This window comes from Pyrus communis, unplaced genomic scaffold, assembly GCF_963583255.1.
Source record: "Pyrus communis unplaced genomic scaffold, drPyrComm1.1 SCAFFOLD_23, whole genome shotgun sequence".
NCBI classification, from domain to species: Eukaryota; Viridiplantae; Streptophyta; class Magnoliopsida; order Rosales; family Rosaceae; genus Pyrus; species Pyrus communis.
Window position 1 is genome coordinate 150,570 of NW_026908888.1, and position 10,592 is coordinate 161,161.

General features: G+C 38.9%; 1 protein-coding gene across 2 annotated transcripts; it reads left to right on the forward strand.

The window, feature by feature from the left end:
- Positions 1 to 8,965: 8,965 nt before the first annotated feature.
- LOC137724268 (protein ACTIVITY OF BC1 COMPLEX KINASE 3, chloroplastic-like) lies at positions 8,966 to 10,194 on the forward strand. 2 transcript variants are annotated; one of them, XM_068463035.1, is made up of 3 exons: positions 8,966 to 9,176; positions 9,619 to 9,805; positions 9,906 to 10,194. In XM_068463035.1, the coding sequence occupies exons 1-3, from the start codon at positions 9,002 to 9,004 to the stop codon at positions 9,913 to 9,915; spliced, it is 372 nt and encodes a 123-aa protein (XP_068319136.1). In that variant the 5' UTR covers positions 8,966 to 9,001; the 3' UTR covers positions 9,916 to 10,194. The 2 variants fall into 2 exon arrangements, with proteins under 2 accessions (XP_068319136.1, XP_068319137.1); XM_068463036.1 differs by having other exon boundaries at positions 9,619 to 9,698.
- Positions 10,195 to 10,592: the final 398 nt, after the last annotated feature.

The following is a 10,592-nucleotide window of genomic DNA, read 5'->3' on the forward strand; positions in this document are numbered from 1 at the left end:
TATGTTTCTAAATGGGTGGAAGCAAAAGCCACCCGTACTAACGATTCTAAGGTGGTTGCAGATTTCATGAAAACTAACATTTTTGCTAGGTTTGGAATGCCGAGAGTAATCATAAGTGATGGAGGGTCTCACTTTTGCAATCGGACCATTGAGGCGTTGCTAAGAAAGTACCATGTCAACCATAAGGTCTCCACACCTTACCATCCTCAAACAAATGGCCAAGCCTAGGTGTCTAACCGAGAAATCAAACAAATTTTGGAGAAGACCGTTGGACCAACAAGGAGGGATTGGAGCTTACGTTTAGATGATGCACTGTGGGCATATCGTACGGCGTACAAAACACCCATTGGGATGTCACCTTTTCGGCTCGTCTATGGTAAGCCATGTCATTTGCCCGTAGAGTTGGAGCACAAGGCACATTGGGCCGTGAAGACTTTCAACATGGACATAGATGCAGCGGGAGTTCATAGGAAGCTCCAATTGAATGAACTTGAGGAGATTCGGAATGAAGCCTATGAGAATGCCCGGATGTACAAAGCCAAGACCAAAGCATTCCATGATAAAATGATTCGAACCAAGACCTTCACAGTTGGGCAGAAAGTGTTACTTTTCAACTCTCGCCTACGTTTGTTTCCTGGTAAGTTGCGTTCTAAATGGATTGGCCCGTTTGTTGTTACTAACGTTTTACCTTATGGTGCAGTCCACATAAAAAGCTTAAGGAATGGCGTAGAATTCAAGGTGAACGGGCATCGGTTGAAGCCATATTACGAGCATGGTGTGGGGCAAGTGGTGGAAGACATTCCTTTCCATTCCGTGGGCTCAAATGAAGATTAAAAGAGGGTACTCGTCCGGCTGAAAGACGTAAAAGAAAGCGCTTCGTGGGAGGCAACCCATGCATCCGAATAGAGAAGAACTTGGAAACCCCTTTAAGAGACTTATTTTTATTCCTTTCTTTTTCTTTACTGCCTTTACTTTGCTTTCTTTCTCGTATTTGTTTATTTGCTTGCTCTGTTGTGACTTTCTGCTTAAAACATTGAGGACAATGTTTGATTTAAGTGTGGGGGGGTAAACAATTTGTATTTGCATGAATTTCGTGGGATTTATTCACCTATCACTTAGAATGTTGTTTCTTGCTGTTTTAAGCGTTTTTAGAGTGTTTTAGTGTGTTTTATAGTGTCTTGGTATAAAACTCCGAAAATTTGATAAAAATTAAAAAAAAAAAAAAAAAAAAAAACTCTTCTCTTTGTTGCTATTTCGTTTCTGCCTTGTTAGGTTGTTTAGTTGTTATTGTTTGTTTGTTTATTAATTATGTGAGTCTATGATTGTAACATTGAGAAAATGTTTGATTTATTGATAGGCACTGCTAAACAAAGAAAGATGGTGCTTCACAAAGGTTGTTTGCTTGAGGCCCCACTACGTGGCTTTACTCTTGAAGCGGAAGGCGTAGGAACAGAAGGCATCGGAGCGGAAGGCGTAGGAACAGAAGGCATAGGAGCAGAAGGCATCGGAGCGGGAGGCATCGAAGATAGAGCATTCCAGGCCTCAATACTTGGCCAAGCGCTGGATGAGCCAGGAAAAAGGTGCCTCTGGAGGAAAGACGAAAACCTTTGACGGTCACTGTGAATCCGACCTTCAGACTCTTGCAGCTCATCAAGCTTCCTCTTCATGCCCGACGAATAGTTATTTGCAAGCACATGCAAACTTCTATTCTCATACTTAAGCTGCTGGATCTCCTGCTTGAGACTTTCCACCTCTGCCATCAATGATTCCACCTGACGGGAGCGGGCAAGCAGGCGTTGGCCCATGTTGGACACAGAACTCGCACACTGAACACTAAGTGCGAGGGACTCTTGAACGGCCAACTCATCGGACCGTCCTGACAGCAGCCTACTATCTTTTGGTGTGAGGAGGTTCCTAGCTACTATTGTAGCTGTTGTGGCGTCCTGCATCACAGAGTCTTCACCTGAAAGAGGACCGTTAGAAGAAAAAAAAGAAGGGCGCCATACATTACCTTGACGGGGCGCAACCGGATCGCTGCTAAGACTCAAATCTAAGCTAAGGTTCGATGAGTTTGCCATTTTTTTTCAAAAGTGTTCAAAGAGAATGGGTGGATGGAGTTAAATGTCGAAGGGCCGGAGACGATTTTCAAGAATGGGAAATCTTCAGAGTGTGTTTGTGGCGGTGATCGATACCTCAATAAGAAGCCAAGGCGACGCGTCCACCGATTCAAAAAGCCGGAATTTCCGGCGTAATTTAGGCGACGCTTTCTCAGCTTTTCAGAAGACGTGTTCAACTTTGTCAAAAGAGTTCTTCTTTTCAGACAACACGTGGAGGCCATCATCGCAACTACACATCTTTAGCCGACAAGCGCAAAGTTCGGCGACGCTTTCTCAGCTTTTCAGAAGACGCATGCAGCTTTGTCAAAAGGAGCCGCATCTGCACTACCACGTGTCGTTCAGAAAGCGAAGGGGCGTCGTTCAGAAATCGAAGGGGCGCCTGCTCAGAAATCGAAGAGGCGTGTTCAGAGATCGAAGAGGCGCCATTATTTCAAAAAGCCGGATTTGCGGGATCAAAACGTTTGTCGACAAAGGTAAAAAGTACCACCACTTGATATTATCTCTATATATGTCGACCTTCGTCTTTTATGGCAGGGCAAACCTGAAGAAAATGCTCAACTCTCCCTCACCTCTAAGGGCGCACTCCCAGCAAAGCCTTTCGAAATACTCAATTCTTTCTTCTTCCCCAAAAATGATACCAGATGCCTGGAGTACAGATGACCCAGGAGGAAACAGCACAACAAATACATGTGCTGATTCATTCACCGCTTCTTCAAAAGCAAAGGTATCTCATATCATCAAGGTCAAAAGCAAAAGTATCTCATATCATGCTCTTTCCCTGTCTTTTTCTTTGTCCTTGTTCTTACTCGCATGGCAAAGTAAAAGAAGCAATCAGCCGGCACTTGGAGTCAGTCTTCCGATCTGGAGCCAACTGCCTGGAATCTATTCCTGATTGCTTACCTAGCGTTACTCTCGAGTAGTCATCTTCAACGGTTGATACACTTCCGGAGAAGGGACCACTTCTGCAAAGGGGAGCGAGTAAGGCAAGTGAAAATGATACATTGAAGCATGTGGAGACAAACTTAGGCTGAGTTATCCTCCAACCCTTTTCAATACGAATTGGAAAGATTGAACAAAGAAACAGACCAAAGGAGTAAGCTCAGACCTTCGGGGGAGACCAAAAGAACCATCCTGCTGCCCAGTTCAAGAAGTAGCACAAAGGAAAATCAACGATGGGCAGAAACCAGTTCAAGAGTAAGCCTGTGGAATCACAAAGATCAAAGCCTCAATGCAATTACCAAGGAGAAGATGGAATTTACACTCTATAACCAGATTTGCATCTCTAAACTCTTCTCTTTGTTAATTACATTCTGCCATGTTTAGTATGTTTAAAGTGCTTTTTGTGTAGTTACTTATGCTTTGTGTGAATCTATGCTTAAAACATTGAGGACAATGTTTGATTTAAGTGTGGGGGGGTAACTAAGTATGTTGATGCAAATTCGTTGAATTTTATCACCCATAACTTCAAGTGTTGTTCCTTGCTGTTTTAAAAATGTTTTTAAACTGTTTTAGTGTGTTTTGACTTAAAAATTCGAAAATCCCATAAAAATTTGAAAAATTGTCTTGAAAAACCCAAAAAGAGTTGTTTTAAAGTTGTTTTTGTGTGTTTGTGTCGTAGGTCACCTTCCAACACAATGATAAGGATTTGGTTTCTAATTGCATGACTGTTAAAAAGAGTTATAAACATAGAGAAAAGTTTGATTTACTCTTGGTATATGCTTGGTTATGGTTATAATGTATGACTTCACATGCAATCATAAAAGAAAAAAAATTAGTTTTGTAACATGCTTGAAGGAAGGAACTCAAACAAACGCTACAACCCTGAGAGACTTGAGCCTATAACGTTCTCTTGGAGAGTATAATCTGTGATTTCTTGTTTTCTAAAGTCGTTGCATGATCTCATTATTCTTTGCTTGGTTACTACTTAGAAGGCGTTTCATCATATAGTTCCAAATGCTAGAACTCATGCCCATTTCATTCAAAGCATGTTATTGATTTGCATAACACATATTCAAGAAGAAGTTGTGTAGTGACCACCACCATAGCCAAATAGCCTTACTTCCCATACTTCGTATATGTTGTAAGTTTTAACCCCGTTGAGCCTTGTTTAGCCTTTATTCTTTGTTTACCCACATTTTCCTCACCTAAGCCTAGTTTAGGACAATCCCCACCCTTGTTCTTAAAAGATAGTGAGCATGACTTAATTGAATTCCTTTTTAGTTACATTATGAAAGAAAATAAGTGTGGGGGAGAGAATGTTTTGTTTTTAAGTGTTTATGTTTTGAGATTCAAAAGAAAAGAAAAAAAAAGAAAAAAAAAAAAAAAAAAAAAGAGAGAAAAGAAAGAAAGAAAGAAAAAAGAGCTTGAAAAAAAAAAAAAAAAAAATGAAAGAATAAGTGATTGAAGAAAGGTTCCAAAACACCAATTCTGGGCGTAAATTGTCTAAATTCTCCCTTTTTGTTCAAAAGTTGAGTTTTCATTCAAAAGTAAATTCTAAGTTGATTCAAATGCTTTGCTCACTATTTCTTTAAGAACCTTTGTTTTCCATATCCCTTCTTTGTTATCCACATACCCCAAGCCCCGTTACAACCCTTGACTTCTATCTTGAGTGTTGTGTATTTCAATTTGTGGAGTTTGAACTTGGTATGAGCTTATGGTGTCACTGGTTCTCGCATCTAAGTAGTAGCATTCCATTCATGAGATCATATCTAAACATGCTTATTAACTCCAGAAATTGCGTTCTTTGTGATACATATATGTGAGTGTTCGTTTTCATGTTTACATCAATCTTCTCACATATGACTAGATTAGGGTGTGTAGTTAGAAAATCTGAGTGAAAATCGAGTGCATATCTTGTAAGGAATTGAGCAAATTCTCTAAGGCATGTTACTACATTCAAAACATGGTTTTAAATGCTTAATTGTGAACTAGTATATGGTGACTATGATTAAGAATGTACTTAAGTGTGAAGATGACTAAAATCTGTGGGAATGATGATTTTTAACGTTTCATGTGCATTGGAAATCCCTAAGACGGCTGTTGGATGGTTTAGGTTGTGTTTTACTTGTTTTGTTTCGTTTGGTTTTGTTTTGTTTTTCTTTCTGTTTTGCTCGAGGACTAGCAAAAGATAAGTGTGGGGGTATTTGATAGGAGCATATTCATGCGACTTAAATGGCTTGTTCTCGTGCATTTACGTTATGTTTCTCTAGTTATTTTAGTCCTTTATGCTTCTTTTGTGTGTTTTCAGGTTCTAAGGGCAAGGTATGCAAAAGGATGCCTTTTGGAGCAAATTAGAGATTGGAATGGATATCATATGCTTGGAGCCAAGAGGATGGACGAAATTAAAGACTTGAAGTAGGAAAGTTAAATCCTAAAAGACCTCATGTTTAAGCATCATTGAAGACTCCTACGCATTTTAGAACACAAAAACAACATTCCTTGCAACCTTAGGACATTGTCGTGTGTTTCCTTGTGTCTCCCTTCCTTGCCATGCAAGGAAGGGCTCTGTTCCCTATTCTAAACACTTAAAGCATTCATTTATCATATCATTCATTTATCATATCATTCACTTATCAAACCATTCACTTATCACTTCCATTCACTTATCACTTATCACTTCCATTCACTTATCACTCACCACATATCATTCATTTATCACTTAACAAATCATTCACTTATCACTTATCATAATCATTCACTTATTCTTTCATCATTCAACCACCAATTCAACACATGCATCTTCAAACATATCAACCCTACAAGCACATGCTCCCCCTAATCCATTGCCGTGAGTTCCCTACCTCTTCAACATTCCAACATTTCCACATGCATTCCCCTATATCATTTCAGCCACATTTCCTAACCCTACATGCATTATTTATTGCATCTTCACATGCATTCACACACACTTTACACATTCAAACACTAGCAAAACCGTGAGCTCCCATTCCTTTATGCCATTTTCAGATTTCCACCCACTAACCTAGTCATCAACACATGCACTTCCACCTTTCATCCACAATGATTCATGATTCATTCACTTTGCATCCTTTAATTCAATCACATACTTTCCCATTGTATAATACATCCACATGCATCTTTAACCAACAAACATTACAACCACATGCACCCTTTTCTCCACATTCCAAACATTGCCGTGTATCCCCTTCATCAATTCCAGCATCTTCACATGCCTTCTAGCTTTCCCTTTCATTTCCACCACTCATTCTTCATCATTTCAGCCACCTACATGCATTAATTATTAAACTCTTCATCATTGCATTCAGAAAATGAGCAAGAAAGCTTCTCAATGCCGTGTATCCCCTTCACCATTTCAGCACATTCCAACACCTTCACATGCAATTCCAGTTTTCACATGTTTTCCTAACTGATTTTCCATCATTAATTAGCCACTTGCATCTTAAACAAACAGCCATATATTCCCTCCACTACTCCTATAAATACCCTTGCATTCATTCATTCAAGATCATCTCATTTTCATACACAACACACCACAAACACTTCCATCTTCTCCCTAGCCGTGAGTCTCTCCATTTTCTACACCATTCCCTTCCCTTTCTCCTCCATTTCTTCCATTTCCATAATCCCCCAATCCATTCAACACACCAACAACATCCCTTAGTCCTTGTGCTACAACGAAGACGAAGAGAAGAGGGCCTAAACGTTCATACAATTCACGTTTGAGTTGTTGGAATGTTTACGCGTTTCTTTGATTTTAATGTTTAAATTCAATTCTCTTTGTTTTGTAATATGAGGAATGGAAGAGAAGAGTGCCTAAACGTTCATACAATTCAAGTTTGAGTTGTTGGAATGTTTAGGTGTTTCTTTGATTTCAAAGTTATGAGGAACTAAACCCTTTTTGGCTAGGGGTGATTTCAATACCATGTTTATTTATGTGATATGAATTGATGAATTCCGGTTATGAACTCTTGATTCGTGAATGCAATTGGCTTAACTATTTGATGATTAACTTATTTGTGTTTGTTGATTGAGGGTCGACACTTAATTAGCATGCATGAATATGTGGCTAAAGTTTAAGAAGGTTTCACATAATCGTTACTAACTTATACTTGAAAGTAGTGAAGGTCGCTTGTCACGATCGCGTTAAGTTTAATTCTTAGCATGAGTAACATGATGTCATAGTTACAAATGCTTTGTCAATGCTTATGGTTTTCATTATTCTTAATGATCTTCGATTGTATCTCTATTATGATGACATGTAGGGAACTTTTGAGAATGTTTTGGGTTGTCGAATGATGCCATCCAATCCAATAATATAAGGAAAATCTGAGGGTTAACTAGTGATGTCACGGTTAATTTGGGGCATTGTCGTTCATAATTCAATGAAGGAATAACTGGAAATTGATTCATATGCATAAATATCATGTGTAGAGAAAGAACCCTTAGCTAGCTTCCCATCCATTCATTTCCGTCAAATCCATATTTACAATTTGTTTTGTTTCCAAGTATTCATTTTAGTTTAAATTCGTCCAAATCCAATTCCCCCCTATTTCGTTGAAGTCTTAGTCTTAATCTTTCTTATTTTTAGTTTTGCTTTCTTCGAGCATTAAATAGTGTTTTATATTGTGTTTTTATGTTTTTAAGTCAATTTAGAAGGTTTTAGCAAGCCCTCCTAATCCCCGGTCTAGAACGATCCCTCACTTATCCATTCTACTACAATTGTCAAACGAGGGTTTAATTTGAGTGTCAAGTAAATCTCGCATCAACTGGCATGGTCGTACTGCCGCTTGAATCAGCATCGAAGAGTAGGGACTCTGAGTATTTCCTCAGACTTTCCCCTCTTGGTGCCCTTAGTGAGGCTAGGGTGATCACAGGCTCGTGCCTTAGGTGCTCTTGTTCCTTTGACAGAGTTAATGCAGGGGTGGAAGCCGCGGCAAAAAGGGCTCTTACCTTACTTCGGGTTGTGAAGCCCGAAATATCACCACTTGTGGCGATGATGTTCTTGTTCTTCACTTTGATTGTGGGAACAGCTTGATCCTTTCTTGATGTCATTTGCGCTTTTCAATGATTTGAGGATAGAGATGAGAGGTAGAGATGTCCCACCGGGCGTGCCAAATTTGTAAACACGAATTTTCCTGAAACAAGAATACGTGTACAAAATAATGTTTTGTATTAATGATTTTGGGGTTACAATCTCTTTGTAATTTGATCCTCTGGTTCTATCTTCGTGGGGTGTAGGTTTGTGGATGAGCTGTTGATCCAAAGGGTCGTCGAGGCTTGATCTCAGGATGAACAGTTGATGAATGGATCTTCAAGGGCCGTTGGGCTTGATCTTGAAGAATGGGTGTATGGGTTCGTTGATTTTTTGTTAATCCAAAGGGCCGTTGGGGCTTGATCTTAGGATGAATAGATGATGAATGATGAACACTTTCTTCAAGGGCCGTCAGGGCTTGATCTCGAAGGTTGAGGGAAGTTTCTTCAAGGGCTGTCGGGGCTTGATCTTGAAGGAGGATTTTGACGAAGTACGAAGAGGGTTTTACTGATTCTTTGGGATTTACTTGAGAGCTTTAGAGTTTCAAAGCTTCAAGGTTTTGGTGTGATGTAAATTCCTCCCCTTTTCTCTTGATGGAGAAGCCTATTTATAGGCTTTGAGAGTGAATCACCACCATCCATTTTTTTGGTGAAGTGAGTGGATGTTGTAGGTGAAATAAGTGGAGTTGGTAGGTGAAGTAAATGTGTAATGTAGGTGAAATGAATGGAGTTTGTAGGTGAAATGAATGTGTGATGTAGGTGAAATGAATAAATGTTGTAATTTTAATGAATTGGTTAACATTTATTTCACTGAAATTTCGGTGTCTACAATCGGTCATGTTGTTCACTTGGTTAATCGGGATTATGCAGCTATGGCTCGTGATTACTATGCTCTAAATTTCTTGTCACCTGATGTAGACGTTTCTCCAATTGTACCAGCGCTTTGTAACTTCTTTGATGATGTGCTTAATTCAACTGTGAGTGAACTTAATTTCAAGACATTTGTGGACGGTTTAGGTGCTGTCTTGTATCAGTATCCATTCAATGGTGAGTTGATGCTTTAACTTTGTTTTGGGACCTTCAAGCCCAACTCTTGAATTTAGCACTACACATTATAACCATAGCAAGCTGACCTGCTCGGCTGGGAATTTTTTTTATTTTATTTCGAAGTTGTAATCGAGTGTCATGGGTTACGACTTATGCTTCTGGTGTATTTGATTTATCTTTTTTTTTTCCCTTATCCAAGAGTGCTCATTGGCATGTTTTCTAATTTGCCTTTCGGGTTAGCATATTTAGTTTAATTATTAACAAACTTCCTCTATATAAGTTTATATATATATCTTAACTGTAAAGAGATAGAAAGAAAGTGGACCCCTTCTGTATTTCTCACTTTTCATTATTGTCAAATACAAATTGTGTATTTCTCACTTTTCTACCTTATTATCTGATTGAGTCTGATGATTTTGCTATTTTATTATTCTTCTTGCAGTCCCAGCTTATTGTGCATTGATATTAAGGTCACTTACTGTACTAGAAGGTCTAGCCCTTAATGCTGATCCTAATTTCAAGGTGCTCGCTGCTTCATACCCGTATTTCGCTAAAAGACTTCTCACGGATCCAAACCCATATCTTAGAGATGCTCTGGTTGAGTTGCTTTTTAAGGATGGGAAGCTTAGGCATGGATTCTGTTGCTATATTTATACTTATATTAGATGGTAATTGATATGTTTTGGTGTACTGAACTACTTGACAATTTGTTACTTATGTTGACTGCAGGTGGAACTGACTTGAAAACCTGTTGGTTCAGGGAAGAAAAGATAAAGATTTCTCTGCGAAAGATGCTTTACAGCCTGTATGGAAGTTAATATTGGGGTCAGATGGTGAAGAGCTCCGAACTTTAGTTATTAAGTAGGCTGTTCGTGTCACTGAAGCTTTTGTTTGGGGTACGTTTATTGATACATACAATTATATGCCCAATTTTATGAGAGCTGCACTTGCTAATGGCAATGCTAATGGACCTCTTGTAATGAGCATTGCTGAACAAGAAAGCATGATTGAGCTCCGAGATCAAGTTTTCCGGATTTGGGGACTTCTACCGTCCTCCGAAAGTTTTGATCCAACCCTTTTGCAGCCCATTTTACAAGTAAGAACCGTGTTTGTTTTCTGCATTAGTGCATTATATATGTTCTTTCTTGTTCTGGGTCTAGAAGCTGTTGTGTTGGTTATCCAGCTTTATCATCTTAGAGCTTATTCTTTTATTAGTGCATGAGTTCATCTAATATAACAAAAGAAGAAACCTCAAAGAATTCATAGGATATGTGAAACTATGTTAATGAAATATTTGCGGCCATGTTCTGTGTCTAAATATTTTAGCCTGAAGATATCTGAAATGAAGCATCCGTATGGATTGAGAAATTCTCTTTTACGTTCTTATGTTTCAAAGACTTGAAACATTTTAATCAT

What these genes read in the sequence shown, in the direction of transcription:
- LOC137724268 (XM_068463035.1), top strand. Translation starts at nt 9,002, where the DNA reads ATGGCTCGTGATTACTATGCTCTAAATTTCTTGTCACCTGATGTAGAC. An exon ending in GTATCAGTATCCATTCAATG is followed by an intron (nt 9,177 to 9,618) that starts GTGAGTTGATGC and finishes TTCTTCTTGCAG; the next exon opens with TCCCAGCTTATTGTGCATTG.